The sequence below is a fragment of the Borostomias antarcticus genome (assembly GCF_949987555.1).
Source record: "Borostomias antarcticus genome assembly, chromosome: 14".
Lineage (NCBI taxonomy): Eukaryota > Metazoa > Chordata > Actinopteri > Stomiiformes > Stomiidae > Borostomias > Borostomias antarcticus.
The window spans coordinates 9,082,505-9,102,173 of NC_140247.1; the positions used below are offsets into that span (position 1 = coordinate 9,082,505).

Genomic DNA, 19,669 nt, shown 5'->3' on the forward strand with positions numbered 1-19,669 from the left:
CACACACACACACACACACACACACACACACACACACACACACACACACACACACACACAGACAGCCGGACATGAGGCAGCCCAGTAGAACAGCGGTCTAAAGGACAGAGGCGTTTATATCTGTGTTCGGTCATTAACGCCTCTATAAACATTCGATCAAATAAAATGTCTTTTGACTTCAAAGGTCACTCGGGAGTACGACGGTCTGAGGTCAATCATTTGAGGCCTCGTTAGCCTCTGGTGTTATAGCAAGGCTTCAGAACTACTAATCTATGCTTGTGAGGGGACAGGAAACACGATCTCTCAGCTCGGTCTGGCTTTACAAGCGCGGCCGACGGCTTCAATTATTCAAGGTTATTCCATCCCGGCTCGTTCCGGAGCTGTTCTGCTCCTCCGCCGCCATCGACGACGCTGTGTAGGCTGTGGCCAGACAGGAGAGCTAGCCCGGGCTAGCCAGAGAGCAGGGGGGGGGGGGGAGGACGGGGGAGGGGGGGACCCTCACCTCAGGCTCCTCCTCCGAGTGCTGGGAGAGCTGGTCGTGCTGGATGATCTCCGCCTCGTCCTCCGTGGGCCCGTTGCCCACCCGGATCCCCCCGAAGTTCTGCGTGCCCTGGGGGAGCGAGGAGGGGGACAGGGGGGACAGGGGCGGTTAGGGGGCGGGGCCTCTCCACCCGTAACCCGACACTCTGCTTAGCTCCACATAGTTCGGGGTTCGGAGTGTAAATAACTCATGCGCAGAGCTAAAAGAGTGTTTTATGAGAGGCTGTGCTCTATTTCTATTCATGTTTTATTGTTGTTCTGCATATATGAAACCTGGATGGTTGTGTTTTTATTGTGTGCGGCCATCTTGGACAGGTCAGTCTTGAAAAAGAGATTTCCTTTCATCTCAACCAGTTTTATCTGGTTAAATAAAGGTTCAATAAATAAAATAAAGTACTGTGTATATTGTATGGTTCTGTGGCGCGCGTGGAACATACCAGGTTCTTCTTCCAGAGGTACTGTCGCCGTAGAACCAGGGTCTTCACTATCAGCATGCAGGGAACGCACGCCAGCGCGATCACCACCAGCAACGTCTGGACGGCCATCTGCAGAGAGAGGAGGGAGGAGGAGGAGGGCGAGAGACGATGAGGATTTGTACATTTGAACGAACGGGCTTAGCCTTGTGTAAGTTTCATATGGCTGGGCTCCCTCACTGAATCAATCACCAGATCAAAGGGGAGTCCCTGCTTAAATAAACTAATGGTGCGTTTAAAACAACTCGGGACTCTGGAATTCCTAAGTTGGGAATCCCGACCCCCGACATCATTGCATTCATGACGATTTTAACTCGGGAGAAAAAAGTAAGTAACGTGAGCTAGCTAGCTAATGTTAGCTATGTTTGTTAACATTTGCTAGCAAAACAGCTGGCTAGCTAATTTCGCCTGTAAAATAGCTGTTAAAGTCCACACACTGCGATAATCAGAGACATATATAGAATACAAACATGTATTGCACAATTACACATCAAATTACATGTTAAAACGTCAACAAACACTTTATAATAATTAAATTATTATAGTCAACGTTATATGCCGCCATGTTGTGACGTCAACTCGGGGCTCAAAATGATACCCGAGTTCCCGACTTGTTATCCCGAGTTGGCCGAGCGTCGGAGGTCAGGAATTCCCGAGTCCTGAGTTGTCTTGAACGCACCACAAGTATAACTAAAAAGCGGGCGGACGAGCGCGTCTCACCTGCCCCCGGTAGAGGGGCTTGTTGGTGGGGTCGCTGTAGTTGAACAGGAACATGTTGATGAAGGCGATGAGCAGGCTGGGGGCGTCCCGGGACGTTTGCGCGTCGTACGCTATCCACTTGTAGAACACCAGCAGGACCAGGTAGCCGAACAGGCTGGACATGAAGACGATCTCCGGGATGAAGCCCAGGTAGATGTTCAGGGTCTTCTTGAAGTAGCTAAAGGGGAAACACCAGACAGGGTTGAGCTCAACACCAGGAATCCACACACACACCAACACAACTACAGTATTTAACCGTTTCACTGTACATGGCACCCATATCCTGTACATATGACCAATAAATATCCTTCAATCCTAAAGATGATCAAAGAGGGAGACAGAGGCAGAAGTGAGAGAGAGAGGGAGAGAGAGAGAGAGGGAGGGAGAGAGAGAGAAGGAGGGAGAGAGGGAGAGAGAGAGAGAGAGAGAGGGAGAGAGAGAGAGAGAGGGAGGGAGAGAGGGAGAGAGAGGGAGAGAGAGAGGGAGAGAGGGAGAGAGAGAGCAAGAGAGAGGGAGAGAGAGAGAGGGAGGGAGAGAGGGAGAGAGAGAGAGAGAGAGAGAGAGAGGGAGGGAGAGAGAGAGAGAGGGTGAGAGAGGGAGAGAGAGAGGGAGGGAGAGAGAGACAGAGAGAGAGAGAGAGAGAGACCCACAGGTGGTTGAAGAGGCTGAGCGTCACCCCGAACAGCATGTGGATGACGCCCAGGATGACGGACATCTTCATCTTGAAGGAGTTGAGGAAGGTCAGCTTGTTGCTGGAGAGGCTCCAGATCTGAACGGCGTCACGGTGAAAGATCAAGAGTCAGACGTCGCCGATAAGTATGGAGTCACAAGTACGGGTCTCAAAGCGGCTTCTGAGTACTCACCGGGTCAATACCGATCGGGTAAGGTCCTTTGAATACTCCACTTACGGCCGGGTCCAACTGCAAAACGTTGGTTTCCTCAAGCAATGAAAACCTGGGCAGAGCATCAAACAGTCAGTTTTAGGGAAGCACGATATATCGGCGATCATATCGGTATCGGACGATGTTAGTCATTTTTTAATATATCGGTATCGGTCTGATGTGCAAAACAGGGCCGATGTGAACAGCAGATAATTATTTCTGTCTAGCTGCTGTTGTGTGTGTTGTTTTTGAGAGAAACAATGTGGTAAATCTATGATTTATCGGCTTTTCCAAATGTTTCATAAAAGAGAAGACGATGTTTACATGTGGTTTTCAGTATGTATAACATTTGATTATCATGGAAACGTGTTTTTATACAGACCATATCGACATCGGTAAATATCGGTTATTGGCCATAACGGTAATGTAAATATCGGTTATCAGCCATAACGGTAAAAATATCGGTTATCGGCCATAACGGTAATGTAAATATCGGTTATTGGCCATAACCGTAATGTAAATATCGGTTATCGGCCATAACGGTAATGTAAATATCGGTTATCGGCCATAACGGTAATGTAAATATCGGTTATCGGCCATAACCGTAATGTAAATATCGGTTATCGGCCATAACGGTAATGTAAATATTGGTTATCGGCCATAACGGTAATGTAAATATCGGTTATCGGTATCGGCCAAAATTCTCATATCGGTGCGTCCCTCGTCAGTTTACAGGTCACGCTACAAAGCAAGCGCACATCTCCGGTCCCACAAGCAGAGATACTCACGTCCAGTTGCCTCCGACGCGGACGTCGAACATGGGCCTCACGCTCCAGCCCGACCCGAACACGTTGAGAGACTTGGAGAAGCAGTCGTTGTAGATGAGGCCCGTGTAGACGGAGAAGATCCCCATCAGCAGGATGATGTAGCGGCCGGCAAACACCATGCTGAACATCTGGGGGGAGGGAGAGAGGGTAACACCATGCTGAACATCTGGGGGGAGGGAGAGAGGGGAACACCATGCTGAACATCTGGGGGGAGGGAGAGAGGGGAACACCATGCTGAACATCTGGGGGGAGGGAGAGAGGGGAACACCATGCTGAACATCTGGGGGGAGGGAGAGAGGGGAACACCATGCTGAACATCTGAGGGGAGGGAGAGAGGGTAACACCATGCTGAACATCTGGGGGGAGGGAGAGAGGGTAACACCATGCTGAACATCTGGGGGGAGGGAGAGAGGGGAACGGGCCTCAGCCACAGGCCAGCGGACTCATCGCACGACGACGCGCTTCTACCAACGAGTCGGTCTCTCAACCCTCATGTGAACAGTATGCAGATGACCGATAGGTACGGTAGGTGATGATGTTCTACATTAGGGATGTGCACGGTTAACCGATTTCTCGAGTACCCGAGTAGGCAATCTGCTAGTCGGAAAATAAATACTACTCGGTTAATCTAAAGGCTATACAATATGGCATGTTTGGCCGTGAAAGCGCGCATTTCTGAGCGCCTGTGCCCTTCTTCAATTGTTACCAAAGAGGATAGAGCGTTGGCGGCTGCCTGGAGAAAAGCGCTGTACTGTATATGGAGTCTTTTTAAGAGCGCTCCGGCACAGGTCCATGCGCGTATAGCCTACTCGTTTTCCAGCCTATAAAGAAATATTGAATGAATAGGCCTGTTGTTCAATAAATCTATTTAGTTTTGCATGGACATTTCTCTAATGAAGGCTTGACGCCGAAACATCCATTATTGTCCAATAAATTGGAAATAGGCAGTGAGTGCCGCGGTGCTTTTTAGATAACGCTAAAAATTAATTCACTTGTTATCCGGCATCGGCAGTAAAGGCTTGGTTTAATACTTAATTTATATTAGTAAATTAGAGGTCTGGTTGCATATTGTAGGCTTAGAGTTTTCAGAGTAGCCTAACGATAGGCTTAATAGGCTATTTGAGCTGGGCAGTGCATCCAAATTAAAAGGCTGCGTTTTTCGATTCCGATAGCTTCATGAAAACCTGTGGGTTATTCAATCTGATAAGTAATGCATCCAACCACACATCAGCTTTTAAATATGTTTATTTGCAAGGGCATGGACGAGACATGAAAGCACCGCCACGGTAATAACGGCGGAAAAAAACGTTTTCCCCTCCGAGGGGGCCGGGGTTAAATGCGCTCTGTCTGGACCAGGGGTGTCAAACTCATTTTGCTTCAGGGGCCACATAGAGCCCAATCTGATCTCAAGTGGGCCGGGCCAGTAAAATAATAGCAAAATAACCTAGAAATAACGTCAACTCCAAATCTTTACCTTTGTTTTTCAATATTTCAATATTATGCCTTAATTTATCATTTAGCCTATATATGTGCATTATAACTCACAGATCACAGTGGATCTACAAAGGCACAAAACATTTATTCACAGATAGGCCTATGGAACTGAAAAAATGGCATTTCACTTTGATTAAAACAACTTGTTTATTTTAATGTACAGTAGATACATTTTCACATCTGACCACCTGAACTGACTCACCACACTATGCACAAACTAAAGTGGGAGCTATGAAGAACGTTATCACCCTGCCTTGTAAATGTATTAAATTTGTACATTTCAAAAACCCATAAAAGTGATAGCAGTGTATGAGCAATAGAGTTACACCAGACCAAACTATTTTGTGCTGAAGCTGCTGACTGATATTATACTGCACAATGTTCATGGTCTTTAAATATTACATTACCACAGTAAATGTTATTTTTAACAGAACTGTATTCTTCAGAGTGCTCTCATCAATTGCAACCGAAAATGCAACAAATGACTTGACTTTGTGATTCATTTGGCTGTCCAAGTCTGCCGAGAGATCTGAAATTCTATCTGCGACAGTGTTCCTCGTTAGGCTAATGTTGGCAAAGGCCTGTCGCTTTTCAGGGCACACGGTTTCTGCAGCCTTCAGCATGTTTTCACGAACTCGCCCTCAGAAAATGGCTTGGATCCTAACATTAACTCGTTAGCAATAAGGTAGCTAGCTTTCACCGCTGCATCACTGACCTCTCGGCTACGGGTAAAAACAGACTGCTGTTTCTTCAGACCCACTAACAATTCATTTATCTTCTCTATTCTCAGTTGTCCTCGCAAATGGTTGTATTTTTCACCATGATGAGTCTCATAGTGGCGTCGAATATTATATTCTTTGAGCACTGAAACTTGCTGATTACACACCAAGCACACAGGTTTCCCTTTCACTTCTGTGAATAAATAAGAATCAGTCCATTTTTCTTGGAAAACTCTGCACTCTGTGTCAACTTTTCTCCGTTTTGACAGACATTTTGGTAATGACGGTGCAACCGTGGGTAATTTTGACAACAAGAGCTTAATAACGATAAGGCAAGATTGCCAGATGATTCTGGGCGCGTTGCTGTCACGTGCTGTTTATTTCCGGATCTCTCGTTATGTCAGTGCGACCTCTGCTGGACAAATTTGGAATATCTGTTCCTTTTTATTAATTTTGGACGTCGTCTCGTGGGCCGGTTTGAACCATCTGGCGGGCCGGTTTTGGCCCGCGGGCCGTATGTTTGACACCCCTGGTCTGGACGGTATCTTTTTTTGAGTAATCTTTTTTTTGAGTAATCGGTTACTCGAGTAGGATCAGGTTAGGTTACTCGGTTTTAAAATTAGTCGAAATTCCCATCCCTATTCTACATAACCAGGCAGGGGGCTGAGCCCACCCGGTCACGGAGCTAGGGGGGTGGGTGTGATGGGTGAGCGGGGTTTGGGGGGGGCTGGTTGTGACGGCGGGTGCGAGCATGGCGTCGGGTACCTCGTTGTCGTTCTTCTGCGCCATCAGCCGGCTCTCCCTCAGGACCAGGTAGAGGGCGGCGCAGGTCATGAGCACGCCGTGACCCAGGTCCCCGAACATGACGGCGAACAGGAAGGGGAAGGTGATGATGGTGTATGGAGCTGGTGGGGGGGGGGGAGAACATGAGGAGATGGCGAGCTCACGCCCACGCACGGACGACACCCAACAGACCGCGGAACACGATAGCGAAGAAGAAAGACGCATGGCGTTGAGTGATGAACAGTGATAATGACGGGTGGGGCTAATTGGATCGCTGCACTTGGCACCTGCTGCGGTTCTGTTATACACACATACACAGCCGGGTAAACCGGCCCTGAACACGTGTTCTGAACACCCTATATAAGACGGTCGGTCACTAAACACACACGGGACACAACAACATGAATAGGCTATATGCACAACTCCAGTACTTCCTGAAATTAGACATGCTTCTCTATTTCCTGTCCTACACTATTGGATGAAATTATTATTCAGGTGTGCCTGATCATTATGCTGCAGTCAGGCACACCTGATTAATCACCTCATCCAATAGTGTTCACAGGAAATAGAGATGCATGTCTAATTTCGGGAAGTATTGGGAGTTGTGCATATAGCCTATTGAGGACCTGGAAGTAGACGGAGAGGAGGTCGAACCTGGGTTGATCTCCCGGTAGTTGCCGATGCCGTAGGCGTCCACGATGTTCTGGAAGCCGGAGGTGAACTTGTTGGTCTTGTTGTAGGTGGGCGGAGTCTGCTTGGTCTGCATCCTGTTGAGGATGGAGGGCACGGTGGAGCCGCTCTTCTCCTGCGGACCACAGTAAGGCGGGTCAGAACTCAGCACTCTGACCAGAACACACACTCTGACCAGAACACACACTGACCAGAACACACTCTGACCAGAACACACACTGACCAGAACACGCTCTGACCAGAACACACACTGACCAGAACACGCTCTGACCAGAACACGCTCTGAACAGAACACGCTCTGAAAAGAACACACACTGACCAGAACACGCTCTGACCAGAACACACACTGACCAGAACACGCTCTGACCAGAACACACTCTCACCAGAACACACACTGACCAGAACACACCCTGACCAGAACACACTCTGACCAGAACACGCTCTGACCAGAACACGCTCTGACCAGAACACGCTCTGACCAGAACACACTCTGACCAGAACACGCTCTGACCAGAACACACTCTGACCAGAACACACACTGACCAGAACACACTCTGACCAGAACACACACTGACCAGAACACACTCTGACCAGAACACACACTGGCCGCACCACACAACCCTACCCAGGGTCTCACCCCGAAGAGATGCTAGGCCCGATAGCGAGTTAAATACATTTAAAAACAAATGATCCCCCGAAGCTAACGCCAGGCGTGGGGTTAACTTAGGCCCGGCAGGCCGCTGGGTTTGCGCTACACCGGCGGAAACCCTGCCGCCACAATCCAGCTGTATAGTCTTACACTCCCGTAGTAGTTGGCAAGAACAGAAGGTATTAGCAACCGGAACCATCTAAAGTCTACAGGAAAGGAGTTGCTCAATCTGACGTGAATCTGTCAAACAATAGGACGGTGTGTTCCTGGTAGCGGGCCCAGCCGGTGAGCCAGAGTTCCCCTCCTCTCCTCTCTTCCTCCCCTCCCCTCCTCTCCTCTCCTCCTCTCCTCCTCCCCTCCTCTACTAGCCTCCAGGAATGAGAGGAATCCCGCCGCTTTCAACATCAGGCTGTCGGCCTTTTGGGCGCCGTGACCTTTTCTCTGCCTTCGCTCTTTAGCGCTGGCAACGTTGGCGTCTATAAGTCAGACAAAGCGAGCATCAGGTGGTCTGGAGGGGAATCCGTCATACCTCCGGGCTGACCCCTCCCCCAACACCGACCCGCTCCGGGTCAGCGGTCTCTCACGGGAGACGAGAGGGCGGAGAAGCAGGTATGATCTGGCTGGATCTGGACGGACTGCCATGGCCTTGTGTTTCCCCAACAGGACATTAGGGGTAAAAATAGCCCCGGGGATAAATTGGGCGCGGAGAGGGAGTGGCGTGCGTGACAGGACTAAGCCGCTGCTGGCATGAATAGAACGGGACTATAGATCGACATCCAGATTGGGTGTCAACTGCCTACAGGCAGACTCCATGGCAGGCATGGAGATAGGAGCAGAGGCTGGGATTTGTAGGCCACGCTGATAGGAAGCCAGATTGAGGAATGTATCCCCAGGCCCCTGTTATGGTTGGGCTTTTGCTACGTTTAAACTATTTTCCCGACCCCCGACCCCCGACGTCCTCCTGAGTGTGACCAGGAACATCTGAGACTGGTATTTGGCCTCCTTACAGGTGTAAAATCCCCCCATATCCACGCTTCGCGCGGTGTGGACCACGGGTCACTGGGGCTGGGACTAGCATGTCTGGAAGTTCTGGGACTTGATGATCTAAAGATAGGTTCTAATAGCCTGTTAGGACGTAGTTCTAATGTCCTAATGGCGTCCTACTTCAATGACTCCTCCCTACTGGTGGCCTGTCTGTTGTTATTCCAGCATTTCTGCCCGTGTTGTCAATAGCTCGCCCATGCCTTTGCTCCGCCCCTCCATGCCTTATATGGTTCTGGCCATTCGTAATAACCATAAGTTTGCGTGTGTCCCTTAACGCAATCTAGTGGTCAAATAAAATCAACGAGTGCAGCTTTAACTGCTAACAGTTCTGTTCTTATTCAAAGCGGAACTCGTGATACAGCGTCTTTGATAACATATGAGCGTCTTATTCCGACAACATAAGGAGCGTGTGACCTCTGCGTGACCTCTGCGTGACCTCCACTCACCGTGCCCCTGCGCAGGGCGAACTGGATGGACTCCAGGTCGGAGACGGGGCACCACACCTCGGCGATCAGGCACTTCTGGGTGACGTCGATGTTGCAGAGGTTGAGCGTGTGGTAGATGGCCTTCATCTTCCGCACCTTGATGAACCACACGCGCACCGTCTTGGCGGCCGCCTGCAGGACCCTCTGCCGGTGATCCTCCGTCTGGTTCAGCACCTGGGGGGGGGGGCGGGGCGTTAGAGCCGGGGGGGTCCAACTCGGCGGGTGTAGGTTTCGGGGGATAAGCCTCGTCATTGGTTTACGACCGCCCAATCAGCAGTGACCGATCCGATTCCCCGCCCAATCAGATTCAATCCAGGCTACGTGAAACAACGACAGCCTAGCAACTGCTCCGGCCAACACGACTGTGATTGGTTTAAAGAAATACAGTCCAGTCAGACTGTTGTCCAGAGCTAGCACAGTGTAAAGGAAGTATGGAAATAGGTCTGGCTATACGCGGCTATACGCGGCTAGCGCTAAGGGAACATGCGGGTCAGGGTCACAGCCCCCAAACTCAGGGCAATCCCCCCCGAAGTGTCCGGTCATTTCCGCTCAACACCATTACGAGTCGTGAGCCCTACATTCGACTATACACGCGCCCAAGATGGCCGAACGCAGCGGTCACCATCAATCATACTATATAGTCCTTGTTATTTAGAGGGGTTCACACTAATAGGGGTGTTTACTGCGAGCTATGTGATCATGAGGGACGCTAGCCTGTCTGACCCTGATGGTTTCCCGTCATCTTCGGAGGGGACATTCCCAGGTATGTCCCAGGGTGACTCAAGCGAAGACCATGTCTCATGGAAAGCGGATAGCGATGGGGATACTATACCTCCGCCCTGCGCCCCCCGCCATGCTGCCCACCCACACACACCCACACACACACGCCCACGCGCATAGCTGTTCGCTCCCTAACTGGCAACTCCGCCCCCGCCCCTCTCCCCTGGCCACGGCGCCCTGCTGCCCACGTAGCGACGGGCTAAACAGTGGCCCCGCAAACAGCAAGGCCAGCATTCCCAGGCGCTGGGAGGCGTGGGACAAGGGCTGAGGGGACAAGGGGCTGTGCCAAGGGTGAGGCAGACTATGTCTCTCTCTCTCTCTCTCCCCTCTCTCTCTATCTCTCCCCCTCTCTCTCCCTCTCCCCTCTCTCTCTCTCTCTCCCTCTCTCTCTCTCTCCCTCTCTCCTCTCTCTCTCTCCTCTCTTCTCTCTCTCCCCCCTCTCTCTCTCTCTTCCCTCTCACCCTCTCCCCCCTCTCTCTCTCTCCTCTCTTCCCTCTCCCCCCTCTCTCTCTCTCCTCTCTTCCATCTCCCCCCTCTCTCTCTCTCCCCTCTCTCTCTCTCCCTCCCCTCTCTCTCTCTCCCTCTCTCTCTCCCTCTCTCCCTCTCTCTCTCTCTCTCCCTCTCTCTCTCTCAGTCCCAGACGGCGGCTGTAACCATATCTGATCCTGAGACATGGAGCTGCACAAACACATACCACTGGAACACACACACACACACACGCACACACACACACACACCTTGGGTGAAGTAGCATGTGAGTGAGTCACTTCAGAGGATTGTAGCTAAGCCCATTCCAGAGTAGTGAGTGTGTCCACTACAGTATGCAGGGCCCAAGTGTTGGTGGGTGGTCAGCGGTCTGGGTGTGATTGGCCGAACGCAGCGTGAATGAACGCTCCCGTTTTCCGAGCCAAAGAAGGAGAGGATGCCTCGGACCCGCGAGTGTATCGCTAAAATACGGTACCACCCCTCGATAGTCCCACCGGGGGGGCTTAGGTTCCGCTCGTTAGAGGGATGATGGATCCATGACTCCGGTGCTCAAGCTCACAGGCCGGTTTCGGGCTTAAAAGCCTTTGTCCCTCACAGCCTGGTCAACAGACTGGCAAAACAAGCCCATGGTGATAAGAGACAGGATTGGACCACAGGAGTGACCAGCAGTTGGTGTTGGGTGTGTGTGTGTGTGTGTGTGTGTGTGTTTTGGGCACGGCCCGTTCACTTGTCATGCAGTGAGTCACTGGGCCCGGAGTGGTCAGGGGTGTTGCGGGGTGTGGGCTGTGGTCAGGCGATATCTGTCCTCAACTTCACACCGCTGCCCCGCCAGGGACCGGCACAAGACGGGTCAGGACCTGGCACGGACCCCCCCCGCCTCTCGTGCCACGCCCCCCCAGCGTGCCCCCCAGGCGCGCCCCCCCCCCCCCCCCGGGACGGTCATCCCTCTCGGTCAGAGTAGCCCTGGCGCTCTCGGACAGAAGCAGCACAGTAGCAGCAAAAAAAAAAGATAACTCAATCCGGAGGCCTCGCTAATCTGATCTAGGAGCAGCTCCTCAGAGCCGTCATTAGAAAGATAAACTCTATTCATTACTCCAACATTGATCCGAGAGCTGATCTAATTTCATGTCTCTCTCTGTAGCTCCAGCTCATCATATCTGGCTGTCTGGCTTTCGTCTGGGCCGGGTAGCTGAGAGGAGAAAGTGGTCTCAGGGAAAACACGATGGAAACCCTGATGAGACTGGCCTACAACAGCGAGAAACCGGAGTGGCTCAGTTCAGCTTAGACATCGTCTAGCGGGACGTAGGGCCGTTCCAAAGGTAGCGTGTGAATAGTGAGGTGCTAGGCTAGGGGTCACACCCTACCATCTGAAGGTCGTCGATGCGGGTGTTGACCCCGGCAGCCATTTCCTTCCGCTCCTGCGGCGTCTCTGGACACGGGTACAGGGACGCGCGGAACCTGAACGCCAACACAGACACAGTTGAGAGGACAGAGTTGAGAGGACAGAGTTGAGAGGACAGAGTTGAGAGGACAGAGTTGAGAGTTGTGTGTCTACAGGACAAACGCCGGTAACGTTACAGTATTCTTCGTGGCAGTGCTGGGTGTTTGTTTGTTTTCGTGTGTACTAAGTATTCGTCTCTTACCCCTCGCAGATTTTCTTCACTCGGTTCTTCAGCTGATCTCCCTGGAAGAAGATGATGAACACGGACTTGTGGACCTGGTCACCCTGTGGAGGCCGAATACAACCAGGACAGGAAATGTCCAGTGAGGAGAGGAAATGGTTTAAATGAAGGATGTTAATAGTTAATCGACTATCGATTAATTGCCGATAAGAATTTAGTCGAGTAAGATTTGGTTACTCGATTAATTGCTTGTTAATGGAACAGAACTTTTTTGGGGGGGAACGAACGTTTTCAACAGGAGTTGCGTGAAATGTAATAATTCCCGCCATGTAGTGAAGGCTAATTGGGATGCTGGGAAAAAGATTAATGAAATTCCTTGAAATTTGCAACACTAGTTTAAATCGGCGGTTTAAATGAGTCGTTAGATCGTAGATCGTTAGGTACTGACGGTGGTCGGATCCTCCAGAGGGTCTTCGATGTCCGCCTGCCTCAGGAACACGTTGCCACGGCAAACCCTCCACAGCATCCTCTCGAAAGTGGGGATGCGCTCCCTGCCGATCACCCCGGCAACGAACCTGCGAAGAGACGACGGGGCGGAGGTGACCGACCACTCAGGAGGCTGCGTGAAGATCCGGCACATCTGGACCATCAGGCCGATACAGCTCGGGGGCAGGGAATGAGTTAGCGTTCCTAAAGGCTGGGCCCCAACGCCCAAGTGTGTCATATTGATCATTAACAAAACGTTCAGGGTAGGATCCAAAATGAAGGGATGACAGGATGTCTTGGAGGCTTGAGAGCGTACTGTAGGTCTTGTCTGGTCATGGGAGCACTACCCAGAAACGCTGACCGGACCCAGTAGTGGAAACGGTCCGGAAGTCACCAGAATGACATTCCTAGAGTTGAAATCTGACATAGTTACATGGAACTATGTTGCGTGCAAACTAAGTTAGTAAATTGCTGACTATCAAGATACAGTATGTGTGTGAGGAGGAAGATAGCTCTGCCCTTGGTGGAAAACAGAACTGATGAGTTGTCTCGCAGAATTACACAAGAACTAAACACAACGTGTTAAAGGACAATGCTCGTTTTTGACAACCTGGACCTTATTTACGACATATTATAAGACGTTTGACTCACCGAGATCACTTTGGTGTAGTTCGGAGGCATGTAGAAGAAATTTAAAATACAGCGCGAGCCAGTATATCCATGTAATGGCGGTGGTGGGGGCACTGAGAATGCAGTTTCTAAAAATCTATTTTCTGCCGCGAAACGGTTGTTTTCATCAATCTGTCTTGATGAATCGCTAGTTGTGCTTACATAGAGAGCATAGGCCTGTTGTGGTATTTCACATGCCTCTGTAATATGATCTTTAGAAACGTCTTTAGACACGAAATAGCTTCCTCACTTGTTCCAGCACGCATGCGCACAGCCTGCTGGAGCAACGATTGCGCGCTGTGCGAATGCGTGCTGGAGCAAGTGAGGAAGCTATTTCGTTTCAAAAGACGTTTCTAAAGATCAGGGCATGTGAAAACCAGTTCTATGTAACCAGCTCTATGTAAGCACAACTAGCGATTCATCAAGACAGATTGATGAAAACAACCGTTTCGCGGCAGAAAATAGATTTTTAGAAACTGCATTCTCAGTGCCCCCACCACCGCCATTACATGGATATACTGGCTCGCGCTGGATTTTAAATTTCTTCTACAGGCCTCCGAACTACACCAAAGTGATCTCGGTGAGTCAAACGTCTTATAATATGTCGTAAATAAGGTCCAGGTTGTCAAAAACGAGCATTGTCCTTTAAGGCCGAGTGTTTAGCTATACGTGTGACTCGAACAGGAAACGTGTTTCCGTGTTGTAGCAGAGTCTAGACCTCTCCTACAAGGGCCTGTTTTGTACTAAACCAGCCCCTATAAGGAGTTGTCTTGACTTAGTTTTATAAAGTTCTAACTTGTGGCAAATTCCCCAACACATCCAAATCAAACCAAAACCGACCAATAGAAACACTGTCAAACCAAAACCAACCAATAGAAATGCTGCCCCGAAGGGCATCCGCAGCAGCTTGCACACATCAACTTGCGTGCATTGTTGGGAAATACATGTTCCTGTCCAAAGTCTCCGGCAGTAACCACAGCCCCGAGTCTGTTTCCAGCGGATTACTATGCGTGCCACTCAATAACCAAAACATTGAGCTACTCTGGCTTCATTCAGAATTGTGCACTGTACACACACGACACACACAGTACACACAGCAGTACACACACAAAGTAAAGAGACCTCTGGCTCTCCAACATCCTGGCCTTTTCCCTTCTCAAGCCTTGAGGGTAATCACCATCGTACTATAACGCAGGGGTCTCTGTACGTCTGTCTGTATTCCGATCCTCTCGAGAACCGGGCGCTGTATGAAATAGAATTTCGGCGTGTGTATTGCTCAGGGCCCAAGAAAGCGCAACGTCGAGTGTGAAGCTGTTCAGATTAATGGTTCTAGAGGAAGCCACAAGCAATACCGGAGGCCAAGCAATCGGCCTCCAAACAGACATGTTCGGAACGGGCACTGCACTAGTAGGCCTAATTAGGAAAGCATTGGCCTGGCCACTAGGTTAGGCTGTCAGCTTATGGACTGAGTACGTACACACATACCACACACACCTTCCATCCCCACGCCCACTGTCAGCTGACCTTAGCGGCCCCTCCCTAAGCTGGTGTGTAGGCGAGGATTGGTTGGTTGTAATACTCCAGCGCCTGCCACAGACGGTGTCATAGCAGGAAGAGCTAGTTAATCTAGTGGTCACAGTGGAGGGGGGGGGGGGGGGGGGGACTCACCCCAGTCTCAGAGGAGCTGCCCTCCCCACCTCGTTGGGCTCCAGCAGAGTGGACGACTCCTCTAGCAGATTAGGGTCCTCCATCTGCAAGGGGTCGGAGGTCATGACGAGGTTATAATTAGACAGAGAATAACAAAGAATCAGCACAAGATTACACAGCAAACAGCTAGCTGCCGTTTATGTGACCGGTCAATGATTGGTTGAAAAGCTACACATTTAGCTGAATGATTTACCCCCATTTGACCTCATAATCAATTGTAAAACAGGCCATAAAAGTCTAAGTTTGCCCAGCTTTTGCTTGTGGATGCAGTGGACTGGAACAGATTCAGGTCAAAGGTAGCTGCTGCTACAGTGTGGGAGAGACTTGTCTGGGAGAGAGTGTCCGTGTGCGTTATTACTACACAACGGTGTTGCATAATGAAACTAGACTAGCTGCATTAACTGGTCTAGTGCCGGGTGAAGTAATGACATGTTTCTTCACAAGCCTGTTCATTTACATACTGAACAGTAGGACACCTGAATGAGTGGGCGTGTTTATGTACCAGGCCAGTAGCCAGAGGGGGATCGGGTGGATCGAACTAACCCCCCACCTCACGGAATTTAAGACCAAAGGACCAGAATTTCAGACAAAAGGTCCGCATCCTCCCCCCGTCCGTCAACAAATCGCCCGACAATCAAAATAATCCGTCTGCCCGTCCCCTGTCTCCGTCCCCCCGTCAACAAATCGAAACGATACGGTCCACTTTTGGGGGGGGAAAACGAACCCCCCACCACCACAAGGCTGGCCTTGGGCCTGTGTATACTGAGTCTGTTTACCCAGGCGCGTTAAGTGTTCAACCCACCTCATCAAAGAACTGCTGGGTACGCCTCAGGATGTGTTTGAGCTCGGTCAGCTCCAGGAAGTTCTTCTTCAGGGCTTCCTGGTTGGTGTTGATCTCCTTCAACTCGTTCTCCAGCTTCTCGAACGTGGCCTGAAGGACGGGGGTGGACGTACAGTCAGGGGGGGCGCCCTGCGGTCTGAGCTGTGGGTGGTCTGGCGGCCATTCGGTAATATTAGACAGTAGCCCAATATGAAACAGTAGCAGCTTTACTGTACCTCCAGGTCAATCATGTCTCTGGGGAACGGGACCTCAGGGTTCTCGCCCGTGTCCATGATGGGAATGTTGGCTTTCTTGATCTCCTTCTCCACAAACCCTGCACATGAGAGTGTTTATTGGGTGTGGGTGACCGCACAGTGGACAGAGAAGGTGACCATCGCAGATTTCAGACGGTTGAATAGAGCAGGGTAGAACCTGGGGTCTGGGCGCCAACGATCGCAGGGGGGCGCCAGACCTCAGATAAATTGAGGTCTTAATATCATATTAAGCGATGCAAATATTTGTTTAAGAATCATGTCATTGACATGTCACACAGTTATAACAAAATACATGATTATGTCTGATATGGTCAAAAGCCTACTACACTACAATTCTACGTTGTAGAATGTAGACCTCTGTAGGATGTAGACTGGACGTTCACAACAACTGGGGGGGGGGGGGGCGCAAATTCCATCAGGTGTAAGTTAGGGGGGCTCTAGGGAAGAAAGGTTTGGAACCAGTGGAATAGAGGATAGTTTTCATTCCCCAGCCCACTTACTTAGCTTGCGGTCCATCTCCTCACATCGACGCACTTCATTGACAAACTTGCGTTGGAAGACATTTACATCTGGATTCAACTGGAATATGGGCACAGAAAAAATAACTGTCAGAGTTTGAAACTAAAATGTTTTTGTTTTTTTTATTCTTTACAATCATTCATAATAACCATGTCTAATACAGGCAAAAAAATAACTCACCAACAACTACACTATACTATGTTATTAGGAAGCAATGCCCAGAAGTCATGCAGCGAAACAGAGTACAACCGCGTACAGTCCTAGCTTTTGTTTGAGACCGTCCTATAACCCCGGCTTTCCCAGAAGACCATGCGGCTGTCATGAGAGCTTCGCCATGCCTCGTCTAACAGGTCAGCACTGCGGCGAGCACATGACGAGGACAGCGCCGGAGCCATGTGCTTTCTCAACCAGCGGGCTGATATGATATGGCTTTGGTTTCCACAAATACAACACAACGGCCCACAGTATCAAATTCTCCAAAGTTTTGCACATTTTACTTATCCTGTGGGTTTGTCCCCTCAGGGAGATAAACTGCCACTGTAGCTCACGGGTTAGAGAGATGGAGAGGTCACTAGGGCTGGGTATCGAGTCGAATTTCAAGAATCGATTTGATTCCAAATTCACAAGGTTCAGAATTTATTATCACGATTCGATTCGATTCAATATCGATTCGGTTAGTGTTACTAAAACCTGTTTTTTTAGCTGTAACCTTAATTACATGACTGCCAAGTTATGCAACACATCAATACTAGGGCTGGGTATCGATACTGATTTCCAAAAATGAATGAATGAATGAATCATTGAATGAATTAATGAACGATTCATACCTTCATTTATTCATTCATTCATTAAATAAAAGATCGATTGGACAAGGATTCATGAATCGAATCATTTGATTCAGAATCGATGAATCGATTTTTTAAACCCAGCCCTAGAGGTCACGGTCTGCTGGAGTTTGTCAACCCTCGGTTCGAACAAGAGAATAAGAGGCAAGAAAAGAGCGATGAGTAGCTGAAGGGGTGACGGGGACACAGAAGGACTCACGTCACGAAACTGCACCATCCCGATCTCCCCGAGTTCGCTGACGCAGCAGTAGGCAGCCTCCGACTGGAGGAAGAGCTGGGCCAGGGTCATCTCCTCGCTTCTGAAGAGCTCTCCCATGATGCCGTGGGGTCGACCTGCTCAGCGCGCTGGCCAATATCAGTCTCCTGGAGGTCTAGCGATGGAAAAAGGATCCGTTTTAGGTCGATTTAAGAAGCGGCTCGAGTTTATCAGAGCCGGAGGCTGTCTGTTGTCTTTTAACCCCTCGTGGTGTGTGTGGGCTGTGACCTTCCTTGTCCAACACAGCAGTCTTACCACATTCCTCATAGGCTAAACCCCATACCCCTTCCCTCTCGGGCACTGCTGAGAGGAAGACCTAATTGCTAGTAATGAAGACTCCTGTGTTACTGGTGTGATAGTTTACACTACACTGTGAGGGGCTGCCATGTGACCAACCCAAAAATGTGACGTATTGCCCTGGGGTGATCCCATGATCATTCCAAGATTTGCACTCTGAAACAGTGGAGGGGACAATACTGGTCAAATGTAAGCTCCTCCACCTGTATGCTAGTCCATGAGCAAGTTTGCCAGGTATGATGATGCAAAATCGGATGTCTTTCGCCTAGGTAGCTCTGAAGTGCAAAATGCCTGTCTTAGAGCCACAGCACTGGCTTATGGATTAAGCCCGACCATGTGACCTCAGTGTGGCTCAGTCAGTTCTGAATCTTGGCCAGAGTTCATCTATTACTAGAAATTAAATACCTAGAGAGCTACCAGAAAGTATGAAGATCACATTCACACACGAATATTTCTTGGCCAACGTTAACTTGAACTGTTAGTGCGGATGTTGAACCTGTTTCAGTGAACTGACTGAGATAGTTTAGCTACCTGCTGTCAAACACATAATAGTTAGCCATACCTCGCTGATGGCATAATGCTATCTAGCTAGTTAACCATGATCTAACGTTAACGTTAGTTAAACTAGAAACACGTAGTGAGTTGGGTGGCTCTATTTAACCAGCCCATCTTAATGACACTCATATGGAGCTCCTAGCAAGCTAACTATCTCACCAGGCTAACGGTCATTATTAAAATAGAAATAAATAAATAGTCACGCAAACAAACGTCGTTAGTCTAGTCAGGTTAGCTAACATAGCCGTCTACCTAGCTAGCTAGCTTATATAACTAGCACTAGCACAGCTAGCCGGCTACTGATACAAATGCAGACAAACTTCTGTAGTTGGCGATCAGAGTTAAAGAGACTTAAGTTGGTCATATCTACTAATAAACAGCGAATAGCGTTATAACATTAACATGCAAGGTTCACTCTTACTGTAATAGTTGGTCTTCAGTTCTGGTCAAACAGCAGCTCGTCCCAGGTTATCATCCACAGCTCGTCTAGCTATGCTAGCTGTGTACCTCGGGGATCAGCTGATCGGCCTGGTGAACTTCCTGACTAACACAGGGGTGGGAGCAGTGGATTCATGTTTGAACAATCGACCTTTACTTTTATTCCTTGTTTCAGTTAATTGTTGTTTGTAGATTGTACAAACATGCCTTGACTGTGCAAGATCCAAGTAAGAGTAGCTGACTCAGGTAGTGTCCAGCCAGTCAGGAGATGCATGGACAGTCTGATGGCAGCTATCAGGTTATCCTCCTCTAAATCCTCTAAATAAATTGTTGATAGCATCCTCTAAATAAATTATTGATAGCACTTTGGGTCTTCATTTTTAATGACGTTTCCTAATTTAATGGGGACAAGAATAGAATAGGTAGAAAGTTTATTTTGTAGGCCTAGTAGGCTACATTGGAATTATTGTTATCGCCTATCCGTAGCACGAAACAATTCCTCGTGCCAGTCCTAGATACGCTTCTAGCATGGATGTATTGGCTGCTAGGCATTATACGGTTCACAATCTG

At 49.4% G+C, this 19,669-nt stretch overlaps 1 protein-coding gene across 1 annotated transcript in view; it reads right to left on the reverse strand.

The window, feature by feature from the left end:
* atp6v0a1a (ATPase H+ transporting V0 subunit a1a) overlaps window positions 1-19,173 on the reverse strand; it is a 26,704-nt gene extending 7,531 nt beyond the window's left edge. Inside the window, exons 1-18 of the mRNA XM_084448837.1 lie at window positions 19,083-19,173; window positions 17,753-17,924; window positions 16,690-16,768; window positions 16,151-16,248; window positions 15,897-16,025; window positions 15,056-15,138; window positions 12,681-12,807; window positions 12,254-12,336; window positions 11,975-12,068; window positions 9,306-9,518; window positions 7,131-7,281; window positions 6,459-6,598; window positions 3,442-3,608; window positions 2,636-2,726; window positions 2,423-2,541; window positions 1,734-1,950; window positions 978-1,085; window positions 503-610 (exon numbers count right to left, since the gene is read on the reverse strand). Of these exons, the coding sequence (XP_084304963.1) occupies window positions 503-610; window positions 978-1,085; window positions 1,734-1,950; window positions 2,423-2,541; window positions 2,636-2,726; window positions 3,442-3,608; window positions 6,459-6,598; window positions 7,131-7,281; window positions 9,306-9,518; window positions 11,975-12,068; window positions 12,254-12,336; window positions 12,681-12,807; window positions 15,056-15,138; window positions 15,897-16,025; window positions 16,151-16,248; window positions 16,690-16,768; window positions 17,753-17,869 (2,124 nt within the window). The 5' untranslated portion in view covers window positions 17,870-17,924; window positions 19,083-19,173. The remainder of the gene's footprint in view (window positions 1-502; window positions 611-977; window positions 1,086-1,733; window positions 1,951-2,422; window positions 2,542-2,635; window positions 2,727-3,441; window positions 3,609-6,458; window positions 6,599-7,130; window positions 7,282-9,305; window positions 9,519-11,974; window positions 12,069-12,253; window positions 12,337-12,680; window positions 12,808-15,055; window positions 15,139-15,896; window positions 16,026-16,150; window positions 16,249-16,689; window positions 16,769-17,752; window positions 17,925-19,082) is intronic.
* Between the last annotated feature and the right edge of the window lie 496 nt (window positions 19,174-19,669).